The following is a 24,039-nucleotide window of genomic DNA, read 5'->3' on the forward strand; positions in this document are numbered from 1 at the left end:
GACCGGGCGGGGGCCAGCTGTCCTTCCTAGTTTGACTTAAGACCTTAACTTTACGCTCAAAGTGTAAATTTCTCAACTTATGTGTAGTTTGCCATAGTGCAAAAAATTTAAAAAGAATCGAGGGAGAAAAAAAAAAGAATCGAGGGAGGCGATGGGGATCCCCGTGAACAGGTGGGATGTGTCCCCTGGGGTGAGGCTGCCAGATTTAGCAAATAAAAATAGCTGGACAGCAGTTAAGTTTGAGTTTCAGGCAGAGAATGAATAATTTCTTAGTGTAAGTGTCCCGTGCAGTGTTTGAACACAGTTTTGCAAGGAAAGTATCACCATTTACCTGATTCAAATGTAACTGGCCGTCCTGTATTTGGCTGGAACACCTACGCTGAGGTCCCCGTGTTTTACAACAAATACTTCTAAAAATGACAAAATACTTTCAAACAAAACCAGGGTATGCAGTCTTTGTGACCTTGGATTAGGCAATGGTATCTTACACATGTCACCAAAAGCACAGGCAACAGCAACAAAAAATCAGATACATTGGAATTCATCAAAAATTAAAAACTTCTGTGCTTCAGAGAAGAAAGTGATAAGACAACCCAAGGAATGGGAGAAAATACTGGTAAATCATGTATCTGATAAGGGACTTGTATCTAGAATGTATAAAGAACACTTACAACTCAACTTTTTTTATAACTCAAGTTAAAAAAATATATATTTATTTGGCTCCAGCATGGGGATCTTCGTTGCTGCGCGTGAGGTCTTCGGTGCGGCGTGCAGGATCTTTTTTTTTTTATTGCGGCTTGCTGGCTCTTCATTGTCGCATGTGTGCTCTTAGTTGTGTCATGAGGGATCTAGTTCCCTGACCAGGGATGGAACCCGGCCCCCCCTGCATTGGGAGCGTAGAGTCTTAACCACTGGCATACCAGGGAAGTCCCTTAACTCTTAAAAAGGACAAATAACCCAATTAAAAAATGGACAAAAGATCTGAAAACACATTTCTCCAGAGAAGACATGCAGATAACATTAGCACATGAGAAGTTGCTCAGGGGAAGGTAGGCAGAAACCACAGTGAGACACCACTTCGCACCCACCACGAGGGCCCTCATCAGAAGGGCAGAAAATAACAGGATGAGGAAGTGGAACGCTGGGCGGGGCTGGTGAGGAGGTGAAACGGTGCAGCCGCTCCTCAAAAGGTTAAACGGAGTGACCACCTGACCCAGCAATGCCAGTCCTAGGTGTGTGCCGCAGAGAACTGAAAACTCACGTCCATACAGGAACTTCCACTGCAATGTTCACAGCAGCACAACAGCCAAAAAGTGGAACAGCCCAAATGCCCATCAATGGGTGAATGAATAAGGAACATGTGGTCCCTCCACACACGGGAACGTCACTCAGCCAGGAAAAGGGGTGAAGCCCTGACCTTGCTGCCACGTGGATGGACCCTGAGAACACGATGCTCAGTGAGAGAAGCCAGGCACAGAAGGACCCACGGTGTGTGATTCCATTGATGGGAAACGTCCAGAACTGGTAGATGCACAGGGACAGACAGTGGGCTCGTGGTTGTCGGGGCTGGGGAGGGGGAGGGGGGACTGCTCATGGCGATGGGGTTGCTTTCTAGGGTGATGAAATGTTCTAAAACTGATTGTCATGCTGAGTGCTCAACTCTGTGAATGTACCAGAACTGTTTACGCTTTCATGGGTGAATTGTGTGGTATGTGAGTCATCTCAATTAAAAAATGGGGTGATGTCGATCAGGAGGCACCGCTTTAGATGAGGGGCCAGGTGGCCTCTTGGAGGTGACGACATTGGAGGTGACACGTGTATGAGGAGGGGCAGCAGCCCCTGGAGGGCTGAGCTGTGAGTCCAGGAGCCGCTTGTCAGGGGCAGGGGGAGGCAGCTGGAGGAGGAGCCTGGGCAGAGCCGGCAGGGCCCTCTCTGCGAGGGCGGGGTCCTGGAGGAAAAGGCTAGAAGGGTGTGGCAGAGGGGCCAGGACAGAGGCCTCTCCTCCTGCAGACGCACTGGCAGGCTCAGCAAGGCTGCACGGAGCGGGGTCGAGAGGGACGCGCGGGAGGAGGGGGGCAAGCGGGCAGCTGGCCTCAAAGCACCTCCGGCTTGGGCGGATCTCCGTGCCCCCGTTGGCCCAGAGCCGGGCTGAGGGCGGGACTCGTGGGAAATCGTGGGGCTGCCAGAACACAGTGGTGCCTCCCTGCCCCCTCCCTCCTCAGCTGGGTCCTGGCCCCAGCCGGGTCAGGAGGGTCCCACGTCCCCTTCTGCTTCTAAGAAGAGGCCTTTCAAGATGAGCCCAGGCAAGGGTGGCCAGATTCAGCAAGTAAAAACACATGACGCCCGGTTACATTTGAATTTCAGATTTGCAAAAGGCACTAATTATTTAGTATAATATATCCCACACACTATCTGCTATATACTTACACTAAAAACGATCTGTTGTCTGTCTGAAATTCAGATGTCACTGGTTGTCCTGCAGCCCTGTGTTCCATGGGGCACCTCTGACCCCGCCTGTCGAAAGCAGCCGATCCGGTCACCCTTAACTCTCCTCTTCGCCCCCCCAACTCTCTGTCCTTGCGTGCACCCCGTGCTCCTTGCCGGCTGTGCGTGCGGGCAGGGACACGCACAGCCGGCAAGGCCTGGGCTTGCAGGCGCCCCTAATTGGCCGTGGGAGAGCCAGGATCTTCCCTGGGTCTCCCCCTCTGAGGCCTGCGGGCGCCCTGGGAGCGGTCCAGAGATCCACAAACAGAAGAGCAAGGAAAGCGCTTCCCAGCTCTGCTGTTGGCACAGACAGGCCACCGCTGGCTCTAGCCAGGCAGGAGGAAGGAAGAGCCGAACTCCCCGCTGGGGCCTCAGCGCCCTCACCTCCCCTGCGCTTGGCTCCAGGCTTGCTGGCACTGTCCCTGCCCCGAGCCTTTGCCTGGCTGTGCCTGTCACCGGGCACGCCTTCCCGGGTCTCCCACCGGCCCTTCCCACCTGGCCCTGGCTGCCCCCGAGCCGTCCTTTCTCCGGGCCTCATACTCAGGACACCAGCCACTGTCCCGTCTCTGGCTGTGTGCTTTGCTTTCTACTTCTTCCTATGAAACGTTTTGAACGCAAAGATAAGGGGAGAGAAAACATGAGGGTTTGATTCTCTGTCACACCCATCTGTGCATTGCTAAAATGTTCCAACTTAAGGTTTCTGTTCTTTAAAAAACTTTATTTATTTATTTATTTATTTGTGGCTGTGTTGGGTCTTTGTTGCTCCCTGCTGGCTTTCTCTAGTTGTGGCGAGCGAGGGCTACTCTTCCTTGTGGTGCGCGGGCTTCTCACTGTGGTGGCTTCTCTTTGTTGCAGAGCACGGGCTTCAGTAGTTGTGGCTCACTGGCTTACTTGCTCCGTGGCATGTGGGATCTTCCCGGACCAGGGCGCTGGCTCGAACCGGTGTGCCCTGCATTGGCAGGCGGATTCTTAACCACTGCGCCGCCAGAGAAGCCCCCAGCTTAAGGTTTTCAGTGCATTTTTCTGAAGGGGTGGAGTTTGAAATCCAGCCCTTCCCCAGGTGGTGACTGGTGGTGAGGGTGTGGATTTTATGCTGAGGAGCCCTGGGAGGGATCCGAGCGAGGGAGGGCCTTAGTCTTCTATCTTCCGTGTGTTGTAGACAGGCCCGGGGCTGTGGGGAGAGGGTCCTGGGCAGGGAAGGCGTGGGACTGGGGGGACAGGATGGTGCAGCGGTTGCTTCCAGACCTGAGAATGGGGCCTTCCTTATTTGGAAAAAACGTCTTTGCAGATATAACTAAATTAAGGGTCTTGACATGAGCTCATCCTGGATGAGGATGGCCTTGAATCCAATGACCTTATAAGAGACAGACACAGGGACTTCCCTGGTGGTACAGTGGTAGAGACTCCACCTTCCAATGCAGGGGGTGTGGGTTTGATCCCTGGTCAGGGCACTAAGATCCCACATGCCTCTGGGCCAAAAAACCAAAACGTAAAACAGAAGCCATATTGTAACAAATTCAATAAAGACTTTAAAAATGGTCCGTATCAAAAAAAATCTTTAAAAAATAAAAATAAAATAAAAAATCGGAGACAGAGGATGGGGTGATGGGACCACAGGCCCAGGACACCAAGGACCGTGGGCCACACCAGGAGCTGGGAGGGGTGGGAAGCCCCCCCCCCCCCCACGGAGTGAGCACAGCCCTGCCGACACCCCGTCTCAGACTTGTGGCCTTCAGAACCGTGAGAACATAATTTCTGCTATGTAAGCAGCCTAGCTTGTGGCGCTCCGCTGCAGCGGCCCCAGGAGATGGTACAGAGGGTCGGGTGGTTGGTTCCTTTAGCGCTGGGGTGTACTGACGTGGCCGGTGGTGGTAGGGTGGTCAGGGCAGACGCCAAGCTGGGAGCCAGGGAGGCTCCCTGCAGGCGGGGGGCCCTGGGACTCACCCGCCAGTCCAGCTCCTGCTTCAAGGGCAGACGTGCCCGGAAGGGATTTACAGAAGCAGCTGCCCTCTGACCTCCTTTGGCTTCTCCTTCTTAACTACTGCTCTCCCTGGAAAAGTGACAGGCGGTTCCCCCAGATGAACGTGGCCGGGGGCTGGTGATCTTTCCTAGCGAACAAGTCCGATAGGTAAAAACAGGACAAAACAAAGCATCTGAAAGTGAGAGATGATCCAGCCTCTCCTCAGCCTCCCCCGCTGAGATGGCAGAGAATTCAAGAGATTCTTCCCCTGCACAGTTGTGATGCACAGTGTCCTGAACACCTGGGGCGCTGCTGTCAACGGAAACCCTCCCTGGGCCTCGTGGGGGCTGAGCTTTAAGGTGTCCTGGCGTTTCAAGGTTTCCTCACCCTGTTGCCGATGTCTTTGTCCTGGTGGAACAAGGGGAGGGTTCTTTGTTTCTCAACAGTTTATTTTGAGAAGTCCTCAAACCTACAGAGGCACCCTGGGGACAGCAGCCCCCTGCACCTGGATTCTCGGCCAGGGGCCTTGGCCACGTTTGTGACCCAGCCCCTTCCTCTGTCTCTGTCTCTCCTCTCTCTCTGTCTCTCCATCTCTATCTCTGCGTTTCCCTCTCACATTTTCCAGAACCATTTGCGTGTGAGGGCACCACCGCCTTCAAGCTAAGACGCCACATGAAGGCTGGGATCCGAAGACGCGTCTGAGGTCTCCCTGTAAATTAATGTTGGATCATCCCTGCGGTCCAGTCTCCCTGAAGGCCCCAATCTCAGCCCTTATGGAAAGTTTTTCCCAGGCCCTGGGGACACTGAATTGAGCTGTCATGTTGCTCTCCTGGCCCTTATTCCAGGACATAACACAGTTGCTCTGAGCGGCCAGGTGTAGGGTTGGTTTTGGGAAACGCATTCCCTGCAGGGTCCCTCTCCCACCATCCCCCGACCCCCTGCTGGCCAGCTGAAACCGGCAGAGACCAGAGCCCCCGCCCAGCCCTGACACTCGGTCGTGCCCTTTGACCCCCTGTGGCGGTGCCCTGGTGCCCCGAGTCCCCCAGCATGTCCTGCTGTCAGTGCCTCACTCTGTCCCTTTAAGGCTCTCAGGGTCCTGCTCACCTGGGCTTGGGGTGGGGCTCAGCTGGGCGGAGGCGACAGCTGTGGACGCAGATAAGCTTCCCCCTCCAGGGCCTCAGGCCTCCAAACACCGCCAGGCCTCCACTGATCTCCAGTCCAGCTGGAGCCACCCCAGGTCCCCGCCGCCGGCCCTCCCCCTCCCAATCAGGGACTTACTGGAGGATGGCACAGATAAAACTGCAGCCTCCGGTAGCGCTGCTGGAGGTGTGATGCCGAAATTCTTCCGCAGCTGAACTGCGGGAAGGCGGCGGCCAGAGGGCAGCTGTGCACCCTCAGCAGCCGAGGGCGCCGGGACAGCCCATGTGTCCCTCGACGGATAAATGGACAAATGCCATGTGGTCTCTCCACACATGGGAACGTCACTCAGCCTGAAAAGGAGAGAAGCCCTGACACTCGCCACCACGTGGACGGACCTTGAGAACAGGATGCTCAGTGAGAGAAGCCAGACACAGAAGGACACACAGGGTGTGACTCCATGGATGGGAAACGTCCAGAACAGGCAGGGAATGTGCAAAGCGCCAACCTGCCAGCTCTGGAGGTGGGGCATACCGCCGCCCTCTGCAGGCTGGAAGATGCACAGCTTTTCTGCAGGCTGGGGTGCGCCCGGTGGGGTCAGGTGCTCAGCCCTCTCCCTCTGCTGGGAGTGCGGTGAGTGCGGCGCTGGCTTCGTGAGGCCCCAGGCCTTCAGAGACAAGCCTAGGTCCCTCCATCGGGGCTCCCCAACCCCGCCTGCTGCCATGGGGGGCTCACCGTCTGTGGGGCATCCTGGGCACCGTGGGGTGTGGAGCGGCCTCCCCGGCCCCATGTGCTCAACGCTGGAGCCCCCAAGTCCTAGGGACCACAGACATCCCCAGTTGTGGCCCCGTGTCCCTGGGACAGAATTGCCCCAGGTGAGACCCCCGGGTCTACAGGAGCGTGGAAATGTGAGCGGGGTGCTCCATGGAACACCCCATGGGAATGGTGTGGGTGGCCAGGCGGGAGGACTGTCGCACTTGAGGGAAGGCCCCGGGCACAGAGCAGTATCCTCGGGGACGCACAGGCAGGCAGGACCCATCTCGGGGATGGGAACCCAGAGGCGGGAACCTTGCTGGGGAGGAGGCTTGTGGAGCTCCTGCTCTGTCTGTTGACCTAGGCTCTGGTTACACAGGGGTGTTTGCCTGGGGTGTTTGTCAAGCACCCAGCAGTCCTCCAATGCCCAGAGGATGCCATCCTGAAGATTTAACTCAGTTCTGACCCTCTCTGCCCAGAGTCGGTCAGACCCCCAGGTTACAGGCCAGCCCCACATGTCTGCCCCCACCCCACACATCCATCCCAAGTCCACCATGTCCCCTGAGCTTCTGACTGACCAGCTATCGGGGTTCCTGCCACCCATCTCCTCGGGTTTGATTAACTTGCTAGAGCAAACAAATGGGACCTGATTAAACTTAAGAGCTTTTGCACAACAAAGGAAACCAGCAAAAAAACGAAAAGACAGCCCACAGAATGGGAGAAAATATGTGCAAACGAAGCGACCCACAAGGGATTAATCTCCAAAATATACAAGCAGCTCATGTGGCTCAAAATAAAACAAACAAACAACCCAATCGAAAAATGGGCAGAAGATCTAAATAGACATGTCTCCAAAGAAGACATACAGATGGCCAAGAAGCACATGAAAAGATGCTCAACATTGCTAATTATTAGGGAGATGCAAATCAAAACTACAATGAGGTATCACCTCACACCGGTCAGAATGGCCATCATCAAAAAGTCTATAAATAGTAAATGCTGGAGAGGGTGTGGAGAGAAAGGAACCCTCTTGCACTGCTGGTGGGAATGTAAATTGGTGCAGCCACTATGGAGAACAGTATGGAAGTTCCTTAAAAAACTAAAAATAGGGCTTCCCTGGTGGCGCAGCGGTTGAGTTCGCCTGCCGATGCAGGGGACGCGGGTTCGTGCTCCGGTCCGGGAAGATCCCACATGCTGCGGAGCGGCTGGGCCCGTGAGCCGTGGTCACTGAGCCTGCGCGTCCGGAGCCTGTGCTCCGCAACGGGAGAGGCCACAACAGTGAGAGGCCCGCGTACTGCCAAAATAAAAAAAAAAACTGTTCTAAAAAAGTAAAGTCTATTAAAAAAAAAAAAAGATAAAGAAGCTTTAGCAGTTTGGAAAAGAAAAAAGAGAGAGAGAGAAGGTGGGTGGTCTCCGTCCTCCGCCTCCTTTTCATCCTTCCTTCTCTCTGGCTCTGGAATAAAGATGGCAAGGGTTTCCTAAAGCATCTTAACACTTTGCAGGAGGCCTGGAACTCAGTCTGTGCTCAGCAGACAAGAAATTCTGCTGCCATCACCAAAGGGGAAAAGCCCTTGCCTTCTGATGGGCAAACTCCACTTCTGGGCCCATAGCCCAGACAAGCGGATACAGGCGGCAGGTGGGGGCCGGGAGCTGCTCCCTGGCCTGGGCTGAGGCAGTGCCGGGCTGGCTGCCTGAGCAGTGGCCTTTCCTGCTTAGAAAACCCTCAGATGAGGACGGAAGGCACCAGAGGCATTTACTTCCTGGGAAAAAGGTTATCGGTGGATGACGTGGGGCACTTTTTTCCCTTGGCGGGTTTTGTCCTTTTAACTTGTCGCCCATGTGCTGTAGTCACTATGCAAAAGCTCCATTCACGACAAGCCTGTGAGGGGCTGAGCGATCTTCTGGGGTCAGGGATGTGCATGTTGCAGGGCTTGTGTTGTTCACATCTGTCCTTGCTGTCGGAGCAGCAGATCCTTGAGTGACACCTGTGCGTTCCGCCGCGTAGGAGGGAGAGACAGGGCGCTAAATAAGTCCTGCAATCCCGGCCGTGTCCCCACAGGGCAGTGTCTGTCTGCTGTGAGATGCAACAAAGCCAGATGGACGGACAGACGGACAGTGGACCAAGAAGCAGGCACATCACCTGCTCCTGGCAGAACCTGCATGGTGGGCACCTAGGTGTTCAGTGTGCGGTTATTTCAACGTGCCTGTGTGTTTGAGGTTTTCAGAGGAAAAGTAAAAGACTCTGCTGGAAAACAGCAGTTCCACAAACTGTTCAACAGAAAGTCACCACATGGCCCAGCAAGCCCTCCCTCGTCGGCGCAGGCCCGGGAGAACTGAAAACACACGTCCACACACGTGCCTGTGCGCCCATGGCCACAGCAGCCAGGGTGGAAACAGCCCAAGTGTCCACGGACAGGTGAGCAGATACACACACATGTCCCTCCACACCCAGGAACGTCACTCGGTAGCCCCGACACTCGCTACAACGTGGACAGACCTTGAGAACACGATGCTCCATGAGAGAAGCCAGACGTGGACACACAGGGTGTGATTCCATTGACGGGAAGCACCCGGAACAGGCAAATCCACAGACACAGAGGGTGGATTCCTGGTCGTCAGGGGCTGGGGGAGGGGCTGGGGTTGCTTTTGGGGTGATGGAATGTTCTGGAACTGGACAGAGGGGCTGGTGGCACAACCCGGGTAATGTACCGAAAACCACTGCATTACACACTTTTCAAAAGGGTGAATTGTATGGCGTGTGAATTATATCTCAATAAAGGCGGCACCAAAATAAAAAAGAGAGGGGGAAGAAGATCCCTGGCTGCTTTCTCCGTGTCTCCCTCTGGCTCCCCAGTGCCCAGCCCACCCCCTGCCAGAGGGAATCTGGCTTCGGAACCCAGTGGCCAGCGCTGCCCCCTGCCAGGCACCCTCGGGGCCCTCGCCAGCTGCTGGGCCGCCTGGGAAGCCTCAAACCTGCAACCTCTGTTTTGTAAATGGGGAGCTCTCATTCCCCCTGCCCCCCCACCCCCGCATGGGGCAGAATCCAGGCCGGCTCATGCCATTTCCTTATTAGAGTTTATTGGTCCCCTGACACATGCAGGCCCCCGGCCGCCCCTCCCTGCAATCCTGCTGGCGCACAGAAGGGGAGTCGGGCCACCTCTGGAGGGTCGGGTTAGGGAAGCGGGCCGCTAGTGGCCGATGACCTTCTCGATCCAGGACTTATAGGGGGCCACGGCGGTGGCCACGGGGGGTTTGAAGATGTCGGTGCAGTTCTTAGAGCTGAAGGACAGGATTCCAGCCACTTGGCCTCTGCTGCATATCACGGGTCCTCCCGAGTCCCCCTGCCGAGGCAACAGAGCACCGGTCACCTTGCTGCCCACTGCGGGAGGTGGGGGGCAGGAGGCTGATTCCAGGGCAGAGACCCCTGCCCCCCTCTCCCTGCACCCTCCGTCCCCCGACCTCCTTCATTCCCTCCTCCCTTCCTTTCCTTTTAACTCTCTTTGCTCCTTCTTCCCACCGCAGGGCCTTTGCACATGCTCTATCTATGCCCTGATCTTCCTGGGTGCTGGAGTTCATGCCCCAGCTCTGCTGCTGGCTATGTGACCATGGGCAACCTCTCTGTGCCTCAGTTTCTGCACCTGAGAAATGGGCTCACGCTCGTGCCAACCTTCAGGACCCCCAGGGAATGGAGGGAGCAGGGCCTGGGGAGAGTTGGGGCTTGCCTGGGTGCCCAGCTGCTGGCCGATGAGGCGCCCCCCACCCCAGCGCCCTCACCTTGCAGGGGGCCTGGTTCTTGGAGTAGGCTGCCAGGCAGATCATGCGGGGGCTGATGTCACCCTGCCAAAACCGACTGTTGTTGCACATCCTGGCGTCCAGCACGTGCATATCCAGCTCCTGCAGTGCCCTGGCCAGTTGCCCATTCTGGTGGGTCACACCCCAGCCGGCCATGCTGCACCGCGCTCCTGCGGCCACTGCCTGGCGTCCTCGCGGCAAGGCCAGGGGCCGGATGGTCTTGCTGTGTTTCACCTTCCCATCCAGCTACAGGGAACAGAAAGGGGCAGGTGAGTGCAGGAGGGGACCTTGGGGGAGGGGAACACTGGGGGAGGGGCGATGAGGGAGGGGTTCCTGGGGGAGGGACAGTGGGGAGGGGACCCTGGGGGAGGGGAACACCACACTGAGGGAGGGGACCTGGAACTACCATTTCTCCCACTGGCAGCACCTTAAGCAGCGCGAGGTCATTCTTCAGATGGGGGGCTGGCTTGTATTCGGGGTGCAGGACCACCTCCCTGATGTGGCAGGTAAGGGCAGGGTCTCCGAGCACGTGGAGCCCCAGCACCAGCCTCAGCAGCTGTGTCCTGGGGGCACAAGATCAGGGTGTGGGCGGCAGCCCTGCAGCCTCAGGGGCACTCGGTGTCCCGCACCCCCTCACCCAGCCTCTCTCTGGGGTCCTTCCCCTGCTACTGCTCAGCCCGTTCTTCTCCCCACCTCCTCCAGTAAGCCTTCCCTGCTCCCACCCCTCCCCAGACTCGGCTCGGCCAGGGGCTTGTGCTGTGTGTGTCTTAAAAATGCTGACCCTCCCTGCCCCCACCACCAGCCTGGGGCTCCAGACAGCGCGTACGTTATGCCTCAACATCAGTGATTTGTTCAGAGGCTGGCAGTGACCTGGCTGGGCCCATCGGGACCTATCCTCATAAACTTGCCCAAACTAGAGAGGAAGAAGCTCTTTTTACAGGACTTAAGGGGGCCCATCCTTGCCACCATGGGAGAGAGCCTGCCTGATAATGTGGCCAGGGGGCAAGACAGCAGAGTTGAGACACAGGCAAGCTTTTGAGCGCCTCATGGGAGCACCTGGATCAAGCCATGCCTGAAGGCTGCCTCCTCTTGGCGTTTTCAGTTACATGAACCAACAGGTCCCTTTTGGTTATTTCACCCAGTTTGATCTGTGGTCTTTGTTACTGGCCAGACCAGAGGTAGGGCAGCTCTGGGATGGGTTGATTTGGTGGCTTCACAATGGCATCAGGGACCCAGGTTCCTCTCTGTGTTGGCCCTGCCACCCTCATAGACCAGTTCTGTCCACATGGCCACAGGTGGGAGATATACTCCTGGGTGTCACAAGGGGCCTGACTCTGTCCACTTGGAAGGTGCTTTGTTGTAGCAGATAAACCATCCCCAGGAATCCTCACGGCCTAATGTCACATACACACGCCTAAGGTCAGTGTCACATACGCACGCCTCAGCAATCACTGCAGAGGGCAAGGGGACCCCCCCCTACAATGCTACAATTGGCTTAAATCTCTCAGGTGAGAGTGGGGATGACAGGATAGATTTGGGGACAGCTGGGGGGATGGGGGTGGGGCAGGGCAGGGTCACTCACGGATGGATCAGGCAGTGGGCAGCTGTCAACACCCACTGCCGGTTCACGAGGACCCCCCCACACAGGTGGGAGCCGGATTTCTGCAGCGAAACCATGTATGGGTGTGAGTTGCGGGCAGCCTCTCGACCCCCAATGATGTGGGTCTCAAACGTGTTGCCTCCTGGGGATGGGGAGAGAAAAAGCCAGGTTAGGGCTGGGTGCCCCACCCCTGCCATGACCCTGCAACTCCAGCTCTGCAGCCCTGGATGGAATGTTCTGGAATTAGACTATGGGGTTGGTTGCACAGCTCTGAATGCGCTGAAATTCTCTGAATTGTATCCTTTAAATGGGCAAATTGTACAGTATGTGAATGACATCTCAATAAAGCTGCTATAAAAACTGTTCTAAAACCAATCATGAATTAAAAGGATAAAAAAGTGCTCTAATGTGAATCAGCTCAAAATCTTCCTGGGATTCCCCATCGTGCTTTAAACATCTAAACTCCTCATGAGCCATGAGACACGCATCAGCTGACCCTGCTTCCTTCACACTCGCCCTCACCCACTCCAGCACTTGGGTCTCCCTGCCGCTCCTCCAGGGCACTGCCCTTGTTCCCACCTCAGGGCCTTTGCATGTACTGTTCTGGAAGCCTGGAGTGCATTTCCCCCAGACATTCCGATGTCTGGCTGTCTCACTGGTCTCGGCCCAAAAGTCTTCTCCTCAGAGACCTCTTCCTCTTCCTCTTCCTCTGTTCTCTTCCAAGCACTCACCCCACCCTGGTGTTGTATCCCACACACTTCCGCATTGCCTGTCTATTCCCACTAGCCTATGAGTGATGCAAGGACAGGCTCTGTGCCGGTCTTGTTTACAACAGGTCTAATACAATATATGGTCAGCAAATAAGGAAGGAAGCATGAGTGGATGGATAGATGGATGATGGATGGATGCTGGGTGATGGGTGATGGATGGATAGAACGAAAGAAGGAAAGAAGGGAGGGAGAAAGGATAGGGGTGGATGGTTGGGTTCCTACCCTGCTGGGTCACCAACTGATCACAGAACTATTGCCATCCAGCCAGGCCAGAAGAGTGGGATGCCCACCACGGCTGTCCTTCCATTTCACGCCTCCAGGTGCCGGTTCTAGCCGCGCATTCATGATTTGGGAAGTCAGGCAGCCGGGGCTCCAATTCCAGCTCCGTCACTCCCTTCTGGGCAACCCAAGCTAGGCTGCCTCACTCTCTGGGCTGTGGTCTCCTGCCCCCGCAAGCTGGAGTTGTGTATAAACATACTAGCACACCCTGCCTCCTGCGTGCTGCTGGGGGGCAAACAGCCTGCATCTGCCCCACATCCTGTGAATCCAGCTCGAGGGTGAGGTGTGAGGAGTACGCTCTACCCTCAGAGTCCCAAAGTCTCCCCTCAAGACAACTACAAGGGGAAATGCTTGATTTCACTTTGGAGAAGCCCGGCCAACCTCAGCTTCTCCAAGTGGTCGAACGGATCCACCAGGACAGGGAGAACACAGCCCCCCTCCGTGGGTCCTGTGGAAACTGCACCACCGGAGCCCAGTCTGGGAACGCAGCTGACAGGCCCACAGTGGCCAGAGGACCCGGGGGACATAGAGACGCTTCCAGAGCGCAGGGACCGAGGTCAGCAGGACGACGCAGTGACCCACAGAGGACCCCGTGGCGACAGCTGGAATAAGGTCTGTAGGTGAGCGGATAGGAAGGATGCTGAGAATCTACCAGTCACATAAGGGGCTGTCTTGGTTCTCAGAAGACTCACTGGAGCGCTTAGGGGTGAGGGGCAGCACGTCTGCAGCCCACTCTCAAAGGGCTCAGAAAAAGAATGATAAACATATCTATTTATATTTAACACACACACCCAGGGTCGGGATGTGAGTGGAAGAGGGGATGATAAAGCAACTGGAGCAAATGTTTACCACTGAGGAATTTAGGGAAGAGAAGATGGAAGTTATCTGCATGATTCCCTTGACTTGTCTGAAAAAGCAGAATTAAGTCAAAAGGAAAAGAATGTAAAATATCTGTCCTGATGGGGCCTCTCCTCTGCCCCAAGGCCTCGCCTCGCCCTCAGGCTTCACTTAGAAGAAGTCCTAACAGCTACTGTAGATAAAACTCACAGACCCTCAATCCACCTGCTAAACTCTCCGAGCCTCCACTGCACTGAGCTGTGAGATGATCTCCTCAGGAAGGGATCATGTGCCCTTAGCAGCCCTCTTCACACTTTTTTTTTTTTTTTTTTGCGGTACGCGGGCCTCTCACTGCTGTGGCCTCTCCCGTTGCAGAGCACAGGCTCCGGACGCGCAGGCTCAGCGGCCATGGCTCACGGGCCCAGCCGCTCCGCGGCATGTGGGATCTTCCCGGACCGGGGCACGAACCCGCGTCCCCTGCATCGGCAGGCGGACTCTCAACCGCTGCGCCACCAGGGAGGCCCCACACTTTTTTTTTTTTAAATGCTTTTTTTGGGTCTCACTTTTTAAAAAACTTGAACTATAGTTGAGTTACAATGTTGTGTTAGTTTCAGGTGTACAGCAAAGTCATTCAGTTACAGATATATATTCTTGTTCAGTTTCTTTTCCGATTTTAGGTTATTATAAGATATTGGATACAGTTCCCTGTGCTAAACAGTGGGACCTTGTTGTTCATCTCTTTTATGTATAGTACTGTCTAGCTGTTAATCCCAAACTCCTGATTTATGCCCCCCCTTTGTTTTCCCCCCACGCCTTGAAGCTTGTGGGATCTTAGTTCCCCCACCAGGCATTGAACCCAGGCCCCGGCAGTGACAGCGCCGAGTCCGAGCCATTGGACTGCCAGGGAAGTCCCACATCCCTCCCATTTAAAAAAATTTATATTATCTTCTCACTAGGTCATCCACGTGCCCCGCACAAAACTGTTGGGGGAAAGTGAAACTCCTTCCCTCCCTCCGTGCCTCCCAGCTCTGGAGCCTTCTTCCAGAAATATTCCAGCAAAAGGGAATGGATTCTCACATACTGTCAGAAAAGAAACCCCCAGGACGGCGGGCATCCTCGGCCTTTTGCCCTTTGCTTAACCCGCCATCTATTTTCAAGGCTGTTTCAAGGAAAGCCGCCTTGTGCTTTTGGGGCAGCCAACATGTCTTCAGCGGGGTCCCTTCTGAGCACGGGGGAGTTGTTTCCAGTCTCTGTTCTGATGCCCCGTGCCCTGTCTCCCACCCCCAGACCCCAGGTGCCACAGCTCTGGGCCTCAGTTTCCCCACCGCGCTCACCTGCCCACAGGGCTCCCAGGACCGCCAGCAGCAGCAGCATCGGGGATCGCGGGGCCTCCATGATGCTGGCCCCGGGCCCCCAGCGCCACCCACACCCACCCTTCCTGTGGGGGAGGTGACATTCACAGCTCTGGCTGCTTCCACCCCACCCTGAAGTACCTCTAAAAGATACAGACTCTCTGAAGACAAAACCCCGTCACCATGATCACACCTGAAAAGCTGACGAGAAACCTTCATTAGCATCTACTGTCCCATCACACGTTCAAGCTCCCATCTCACACATGGTGTTTTGTGGTTTCAGTGGTATTATCTCCTTGCCCTGTTGTCTTATTTTTGCAAAATACACACACCATAATTCACCATTTTAACCATTTTTAAGCGCACAGCTCGGCGGCACTAAGCACCTTCACATTGTCGTGCAGCCAGCCCATCATCATCTCTAGAACTTTCTCAATTTCCCAAACTGAAACTCTGTCCCCATGAAACACTGACTCCCCGCCCCTCCCCCAGCCCCTGGCCCCCACCATCTACTTCCTGTCTCTGTGGATCTGACTCCCCCAGGAACCCTCTGTGAGTGGAATCCGACAGCATGTGTCCTTCTGTGTCTGGCTTCTCTCACTGAGCATCATGTCCTCAAGGTTCATCCCTGTGGTAGTAGGTGTCAGAATCTCCTGCCTTTTTAAGGCTCAATAATATTCCACTGTCTGGGTGGACCACACTGTTTAGTTTCTTTGTTTTTTGTTTTTCTTTTGGCCATGCCATGGGGCTTGCGGGACCTTAGTTCCCCGACCAGGGATTGAACCCAGGCCCTCAGCAGTGAAAGCTCAGTGTCCTAACCACTGGACCACCAGGGAATTCCCCGGACCACATTGTGTTTATCCATCATCTGTCCATGGACATCTGGGGTCTTCAAGATTTTGGCAATTTTGAAGAAAGATGCTATGAACACTCGTGTGTTATGAGTACCTGGGGGGCTCCTGCAAATCCGAGGGTCCTAGCCAGGCTCAGCTAGGTCCTCCCTCCTTCGGTCCACCCCTCTCCTTGCTGCTCCCCGACACCACGTGACCGCAACCAGCCAATCAGAGCACACCCCGTACCCCCTGGCCACAGGGTTCGGTTCAGGGTAGAGGACCACCTTAAGCCCTAAAGCAGCTCAGTGAAGACTGTGGCCCGCATTTCTTCTGGAACTTTTCAGACGGCCCTCACTCTCTGCTGGACTTGGAAAGATGTCACCCTGGGTGTGGGTGGGCCCAAGGCGAGAGGCGTCCACCTGAGAATGAGGCCCACACAGAGGAAGCTGACCACACGCTCAGTGCCTGAAACCACAGTTCTGGAGGCTGCAAGCAGGAAATGGGCTTCATGGGGCAAAGGTCCAGGTGTGCGCCGGCCTGGTTCCTCTGGGGCTACAGGGGAGAATTATTTCCTGCCTTTTCCAGCATCTAGAGACAGAGATGCTGGGATTCGGGCATGGACGTTTTCAGAGCTGTTATTCTGCCGACCACAGGTAGGGGGAGACAAGAGTCAGGGCACAGCCAGCACCTGGCTCCAGCTGTGCCTGAAACCCCCGCCCTGTCAGTCACGGAAGCCAGTGAAATTCTCCTGCACTTGAGTCAGTGTGATGAGTCAAGCGTTCTTCCCTCTGATGCTGAAAGGGTTGTGATAAATAAAGAAGACTCGGATGAAAAATGGGTCACAGAGGAGGATGAGATCGCCCCGATGCTGGGGCTCTGAGGCCAGATGCAAACCGTCCACCTCTCCTCTGACTGCGTCTGGCACACGAGGCTAAGGTTGTCTTCACCCAGGAGGGCTTGTGAGGCCAGGGTTCAGTTTAAGAAAAATGAGTATTTATAGGGTGTTCACGTGTCCTACCTCGTTTAATCTTTCTAATAACCCCAGGAAGTAGGTTTCATTGGTATTGGGGGGCAGGGGAGGGCGCCATATTTTGGCAACTAAGAAGAGACGAATTTCAGATACACGACAAGTAACTTTTCGGTATGATTACGTCCCAAACATTACATGGGATGATCTGAGAGTAAAAACAGTTTGTTTACCTGAAATCCACGTTGAACCAGGCAAACCCAACGCTGAGGCCCCCGGTGGGGAGCACAGGATCCCGAGGCCCCGGGGCGAGGCAACTGCGTGCACAAGCTCCTTTGGATCTGGGGACAAGAGCTGGGCGTTTACACCCCGGCTTCCATCCTCAGACGCTCCCTAGAGGGTGGGTCCTCGACCCCTCCCCTTGGGTCTGGGGGCTCACGCCTGTTCCCATCTGTCCTGTGCAGGGCAAGAGGCACCGCGTGACCCTAGGGCTGGTGGGCACTGGCCTGGCCCCTGGGCCCTCATCCTCCCGGCCCTGAGGCTCCGGTCATCTAGGCGGTGGGGCAGTGACATGCACCCTTCCCTCCCCACACCCACGTGACCCCGACCCACACAAGCCGAGCGTGATGAAGGGTGAGCACCGAGTCTGGATCTGTTTGTTACAGAATCCCGGGGAAGGGGAGAAGGGGTCCCAGGGGAGCAGAGGGGTTGGACCCACAGGCCCAAGGGTGGTGGCAGGTGGGGTAACCTTTCCCGTAAACGCCCAGACGGTATTTCTGGCTTTTGGCCCAGACGCTAGGTTGCAATCACTCCGTTCTAAAGCAGAGGAAGAAATGGGTGTGGCTTTGTTCCAATAAAACTTTATTTTTGCCCAGGAGCTGGGGCTTCGGACCCCCGGGGCCACCCCTCAGCCCCAAGAACACACCCCAGGCCCCCGCCTGGCCAGACCCCGGTCTCTGCGGCCCCTCCCCGCAAATCAGCAAACCTGACAGGAGACCCCTGGGGAGCTTCCAGGTTCGGAGGGGCGGCTGCCGCCTGCCTGTCTCGGGTCACATGCATGGCACCAGGGCCTGCGTCCCCGCCTGGGCCCCGTTGGCCTCACGGCCAAGGAGAGGTTGGTCCTCGGGCTTCTCATAAAGTCGCTTTATTTAGATTCCAAACAACCGCAAGCAGAGAGAAGAGGTGACCCCGAGTCAATCTGTCCGCTCTCAAGCCGGGACCCCGAGTCTCTGGCTCCAGCTGGTGGGTGGGGCGGGCGGGCCAGGGTCCCCGAGCGGCGTCCGGCCCAGGCGGGGCCGCGAGCGCAGCGGCCTCCCCGGAGGCGGAGGGGACAGGGCGGACGCAGTGTCCGGAGGTAGTGGCGGCGGCAGAGAGTGGGCGGCTGAGGTAAAATCTGTCAGTTTATTTGCGGAAACGCGGGGTCAGGACTCCTCGGTGCCCGAGTCGTCCTCGTCCCCGAAGCAGCTGTCGGCCTCGGCCTCGGCCTCGGCATCCTCGTAGTAGTCGTCGTAGAAGAGGTCCGAGCCCTCGTCAGGCGCTGGGGCCTTGGTCTTCACACAGTACTCGGCCAGCGTGGTGGGCACCTTCACGCCGTCCCGCTCCGCGTCCACCTTGGTCCCCAGGACCTGCTTCCTGCGGAGAGAAGCGGGGTCTGCCTCATTGCGGCCGGCAGCCCTGGGGCCCCCGCGCTCGCTCCCGTGAAACAACATAGGACAACTGGGGCGACGGCCGGGCCATGGGGGCCAGCGACAGGATGGCCGGGGCAGAGCAGACGGGCCCAACCACTCCTGGCCCCCGCGTGTGCACGGGCCTCTGATCACACACGCGCGCACAGACACGAGCACACACGTGTGGGAGGCGGTGGAACGCGGGCTCTGAACCAGGATGAGGGCTGTGCAGACACAGGGAGGGTGTCGGCTCATCAGGAAGAGAAGCGCATTTCGGCCCTGGCCGCTGAGGTCAGGCGAAGTGGGAGCAGCCACGGCACTGGGCCGGGTCAGTGGGCGAGGGGCAGGGTGGAGGGTGGCGGGTGGGGTGGGCGGGGTCGCTCAGCAGCCCCAGGGGAAGGGCCAGCCACTGGGAGGCGCCCGTGGCGGGACTCGGCACACCCCCACCAGGCCGGGGTCCCGGGTCCTCTCCTCTCTCTACTTGAGCGTCTTCCTGTCACCAGCACCGTGTCTCCTGCACGCGCTTTCCGTCCGGAGCTTTATCCGACTGACGGTAGCCGGCAGGAGCTCTGACCGCACCTGCTGCGCCTGGGGTCCCACCACCCGACAGGGCCGGTGGGCTTTCTGGAGCTCCCACCATGGGGTCGTGCGGCCGGCCCATGGGCACAGGTCCCCACAGCTGCGTGGACACGGTGGGTGAGCATGCGCCTGGATGCGGGTGAGGACGAGAACTGTTTCCCCGGGTGAATGCTGGGCCTGGGGGGGGGCCTGGGTCGTCATGGAGACGTGTCTGACCTACTCCCTTTTCCAAGAAGCAAATAACAGACTAAAAACCTCTTTGGAGGAGACTTAGTGAAGCCTTTAGTTTGTCATGAAACAAGTCACAGACCCCAGGGGCTCCTAGAGCAGCTCACGGGACACAACAAACACAACAGGGCAGAGCGCGCAGGCCTCTGGGGAATGTTTCACACAGACTCCCCTGCGAGGCCGGGCACCTGCCTGTTCACGGGGAAAAACAGAAAACAACAGAAATGAGAGGAGTTCATCCTGGCAAACTCCTAAGTGATGCGCTGCTTTTATAACCAGGAGAAACTGACTTTTCGTAAAAGAAGTTATCTCCTAAACATGCTCATACCACACGGCTTTGCTGCCTTTAGAGAATAACTCCAAGTCTCAAAATTGCGACATTCACTCCCGTTAGGTGAAATGATGGAACACCCCGCACAGCACGGTCCCGGAGGAGACCGCGTGGGGAAAAGCACGGGGCCACGCACACGCGTGCACGCCCCAGCACGCAGGGTCCGCGTACACGGGGGATGGGGGGTACCAGTGGGATCGCTGACCTTACAGTGTCAAAGCAGAAGGATGTGGCAAGACCCTGCTAGATCCTGGCGGACACCAGGCCGTTTATCTCAGTGTGAGGTGCATGTACCCACATGCCACGCACACGAGACACACACACACACGCCACGTCCACACACTATAGTACATATGTGGGCCACACGCTTCACGAGAGAAAGACCCCAGCTTTTCCGGCAAGAGGGGGAGGGCTCAGGAGGGCCACCCTGCCTCCCCAGGCCCCAGGCCCACTCACCGGATGATGTCCGTGTACTCGCGGTCCTTGCCTTTGCTTTCTTTCCACTTTCTGTACATCACGGAAGCGTCCACGTTGGCCGGTGAGAAGGTGTTGGGCTCGTTGAGGAGGGAGATGACGCTCAGGAGGATGGTCCTAGGGGAGGCGGCAGGAGTCGGCGTGGGGGGTCCACGGCCCAGGGGCTGCCTGCCCAGGAGCCTCATGCCCCGAGCCGGCCCGCCACCCTCCACCTGCCCTCTGCGGCGTGCCAGGCTCCTGGGACGGGACATGGTGGACAGCCAAGGCCAGGACCATCTTCCCTCCGTTGGAGCAGGCCTGTCCCCTCCCTGGGGCATCCTGCCTGGAGAGTGGGTCCCCTGTGCCACTCATTCCCGCTCCAGCCTGGGGAGGAGGAGAGTGCCCGGGCCGCTCAGGGTGAGCACAGCACCAGGGGATGGAAGGGCTGTGCTCCCTGGGGCTCGAGGAAGGAGGGGGGACCCCAGGGGCACGCAGACACGGCCACAGGAGTCCCAGAGACCATTCCTGAAAGTGGGTGGGGCAGGGATGGCAGGAAATGGAGGAGAGGCCGGCAGGGATGGGGGCTCTGGCGGGAGGGGGCTCCCACAGACGCTGCCACCCCACAGGGAGCTGCATCCTCCCGTGTGCACGTCCCCAGGGCTGGCCTGCCCGACGCCGACTGCCTCACCTGACGTTCTGCGTGGGGTTCCACCGCTCCGAGGGCAGCTCCCCGCTCTGGGGGTCATCGACGGGGGGGTGGAGGATGGAGATGCACACGTCCCCAGTCTGTGTGGCACGGGGGGGTTCAGCACCCATGAGGCTCCCGTCCACACGCCCCCCGCCCCACCCCGCCCCCTGGAGGAGCAGGCTCACCTCGTAGATGTTGGGGTGCCACATCTTGGTCAGGAAGCGAAAGGCCGGCGGAGAGTAGGGGTAGTCAATGGGGAACTTGAGGCGCGCCTGGTGGGGGAGAGCAGAGGCTCAGCCAGGGCCGGGTCAGGCCGCCCAAGACCACACACAGCGGTCAGCCTGGGACTCGCCTGCCTCCGGCGCCCCTCACGGGCCAGGGGCTTTTCGGGGTCACCGAGCTGAGCTGACGACCCCGGTCCCTGCCCTGCTGTCAGTGGCTGGGGGTGGGGGGGGGAGTGTGTGGGCACTCGCCGGGGTGCAGCTCCAGGCCCGTCCCAGCCCAGGCCTCTGGGGGGACCAGAGCCCTGGCCCCAGGGAGCGTGGTGGGCCCAGTCCTGGGAGCCGGGTGCCCGAGCACCGCGCTGGGCTCCCAGCCTCAGTCTCCAACCTGTGGGGAGGATTAAAATAGATGGGTGTTCACTGGGCAGGCGCCGGGGGCGGAGATGAGTCAGCACCAGGCGGACAGGCTCTTTGCCCGCAGGTGTCAGTCCTGGGGGGTCAGGAAGGCAACCGGGAAGGTCACGGGCAGACGGGGGAGGGCTGAGAGGGAGAATTATGCCCCGGCCTCGCCTGTTTACGCCCCAGTCCTGGGATCCTGATGGTGCTTCAGGCTCTCGGGGCCAACGTGGGACAAGAGGGGGCTGCGGGCCCCCCCATCTTTGGAGAATCGTCCTCCTGGGCAGGGGGCGCTGGGGGCACTCGGGGGAGGGCCCTCTGTTCTGGAGTGAACGTGTTGAGGCCTGAAGTCAGTCTGGAACTTGGGCCTCAGACCCTGCCCCTTGGTCCCGCCAAGCCCAGGGCTGCGTTTCTAAGTGAAGACAGAGACCAGCTGAGGCCTCCTTAGCGGAGGAGGGGGACAGGCCTCCCCTCACCAAACACCCATCAAGTCCCAGAGATGCCTTGACTGCTGTGCCAACTGAGGCTCAGAGAAGGAGAGCACCTTGCCTGAGGGCACACAGAATGCAGCTGTGGAGGGGCTCCCCAACCCAGGTCTCTGGGGCACCCCTCAGCACACGCTGCCCGGAGCCCCTCTGGCTTGTAAGGGGGAGGGGGTGAGGCTGGGCGGGCTGAGAGGAAGGTGCTGGAAAGCGATGGTGCCCCCCCGGGCACTTCCAGCCCCTGTATTTCCACATATTTCCCCCCACTCCCCAGCCAACCACATCAGAACAGGAGGATGTGAGGGTGGCGGAACCACTGTGGGTCCCACGCTGCCTTCCTCGAGGTCAGACTCTCGCGGCAAACGCGATCAGATTTGTGGCGCCCCTCCCTAGCCCAGGTTTCTAGAATAACAGGATCATCCCCCCAAAGCCAGCCTGGAAGGGCCTACCCACAATCCCTTGCAAACAGTGGGCAGTAGCCAGAAACCCACGTCCTTTCCTTTCCTTCCAGTCCAGCACCCTTGCTCAGAGTCCCGGCCTGGCCTCAGGGTGGGACTCATGCTATTCCAGCTCTGAGTGGGGCCCTTATCCTCACAGCCAACAGCTCCCAGATGCAGACAAAAGAGGCTCAGGGACGAGGGTTGGTTAAACCATTTGGGGACCAGCCCCCAATCCATGTCCTGCACGGGGAAGACGGATTCCACATCAGAACTCAGCTCAGGGCTGTCCATGCTCATCCCCCCATCCCACCCCAGCAACAAGGGAATCTCAACTCAAGAATCACCCCAGCAGGCCAGCCTGCCCCCTCCCGGCCCCTGAGCAGGCGTGGCTAAAATGTTAGCCAAAACTGCAAACACAGACATCTGTCCGGGCAGTGCCAGCCCCGCCCCGCCACCGCCCGGGCCTCCCAGCCTGGCCGCTGGGCTCTTGGCAGGCGGCATTGGGGGTGTTCCAGCTGAGGGCCCAGGCTCCGCTTCTCTTACAAGGAGACCCCCTGTCTTGTCCGTCTGGCTCGAGGAGTAAAGTCCTTTGATCTGGAAGGGGTCCTGCCAACACCACATCTGGACTCATATCCTGTCCAGGTACTGGCCTGAGTCCTCGTCACACTTGTCAGAAACACAGCCGGTCCCCGGGACAGCCCTGGCCTCCCCGCTCACAGAGCGCCCAGAAGCGACCCAGGGCAGGAGACGTGGGGCCCAAGAAGCCGCCTGCTCAGAGGAACCTGAGAAAGGCCAGCCGGGGCACAGAAGAGCCTAAGCTTCTGAGGCCGGGCCTGGGTGGGCTCTGTGCTGTGGCTCCCGGGGACAGGGCTGAGGGTGGGAGCGACGGCCGGACAGAACACGTTACGTAAGGCTCAGGATGAAGCCCAGAGGGCTTGGCCCACTGCTATCGGCCAGGGTGGCCGCTTTCCAAGCAGGTCCCGGCTGCCAGCCCCATCCGGGCCTTTGTTGGAACCCGAGCCAGTGGCCGAGCCAGCCCCCAGGCGGGGGGCCTCCCTCCCTCCCAACAGTGCTGGCTGGTTCTGGGGAGGCCTCTTTGTCCGCTCCGGGCAGCGGGCAGGGCCAGGAGGAGGGGGACGGGCACCAGAGGCTGGGGGAAGCAAAGGCCCCGCACCCAGAGAAACAGGGAGGGTCCCGGGCCTCCCCTCTGGGGACATGAAGCGGCCTTAGAGGGAAGAGGCGCTTCTCGGGGACTCCTAGGGCCAGAGGGGTTGACTGAGGGCCCCTAGCTCGCCAGAGGCGGTCAGGCAGCGGGGCAGAAGGAAGGGGCCCCGGGAGGAGGAGGGACAGAGGATGGGGGCCCCGCGAGGAGAAGAGGGAGAGGGAAGGAACCCCGTGAGGAGGAGAGACAGTGAGAACGGGTCCCACCAGGGGAGAGGACGGGGGCAGGGGGCAGAGGTGGGGGAGGGGCCCCGAGGAGCCGGAGGAGGGGGTCGCCGCCCCCTGACCCCGCCGCTCACCTTGAAGTAGCCGCCCTCGTAGTAGGTGTTGGGGGGCCCGAAGATGGCCACCTCCCAGTTGTACAGGTCGCCCTCGTCCACCAGGGTCACCCGGAAGCCCTCCACCGGCTCCTCCTGCAGCCCCTTGAGCTCCAGAAGCAGGGCCTTCTGTGAGCTGGGCACCAGCGGCCGGGCCATGGCGGCGGCGGACGGGGCCGGGGCCGGGGGCGCTTGGGGCCGCGGGGCCGTGGGGGCACGGGACGGGCAGGGGCCGGGGCCTCCTTCTTCGTC

At 58.2% G+C, this 24,039-nt stretch overlaps 2 protein-coding genes across 3 annotated transcripts; both read right to left on the reverse strand.

The window, feature by feature from the left end:
• Positions 1–9,404: 9,404 nt before the first annotated feature.
• On the reverse strand, positions 9,405–17,457 carry GZMM (granzyme M). 2 transcript variants are annotated; one of them, XM_067734584.1, is made up of 5 exons: positions 16,998–17,457; positions 11,709–11,868; positions 10,554–10,689; positions 10,109–10,372; positions 9,405–9,675 (listed from the first exon to the last, which is right to left on the reverse strand). In XM_067734584.1, exons 2-5 carry the CDS (start codon positions 11,801–11,803, stop codon positions 9,523–9,525), a joined length of 648 nt encoding a protein of 215 aa, XP_067590685.1. In that variant the 5' UTR covers positions 11,804–11,868; positions 16,998–17,457; the 3' UTR covers positions 9,405–9,522. The 2 variants fall into 2 exon arrangements, with proteins under 2 accessions (XP_067590685.1, XP_067590686.1); XM_067734585.1 differs by lacking the exon at positions 16,998–17,457 and adding an exon at positions 14,947–16,973.
• Positions 17,458–18,151: 694 nt separating this feature from the next.
• On the reverse strand, positions 18,152–23,946 carry CDC34 (cell division cycle 34, ubiqiutin conjugating enzyme). The gene is made up of 5 exons (XM_067734583.1): positions 23,770–23,946; positions 20,896–20,982; positions 20,711–20,808; positions 20,026–20,160; positions 18,152–18,396 (listed from the first exon to the last, which is right to left on the reverse strand). The coding sequence occupies exons 1-5, from the start codon at positions 23,944–23,946 to the stop codon at positions 18,186–18,188; spliced, it is 708 nt and encodes a 235-aa protein (XP_067590684.1). The 3' UTR covers positions 18,152–18,185.
• Positions 23,947–24,039: the final 93 nt, after the last annotated feature.

The sequence above is a fragment of the Pseudorca crassidens genome, chromosome 3 (assembly GCF_039906515.1).
Source record: "Pseudorca crassidens isolate mPseCra1 chromosome 3, mPseCra1.hap1, whole genome shotgun sequence".
NCBI lineage: Eukaryota > Metazoa > Chordata > Mammalia > Artiodactyla > Delphinidae > Pseudorca > Pseudorca crassidens.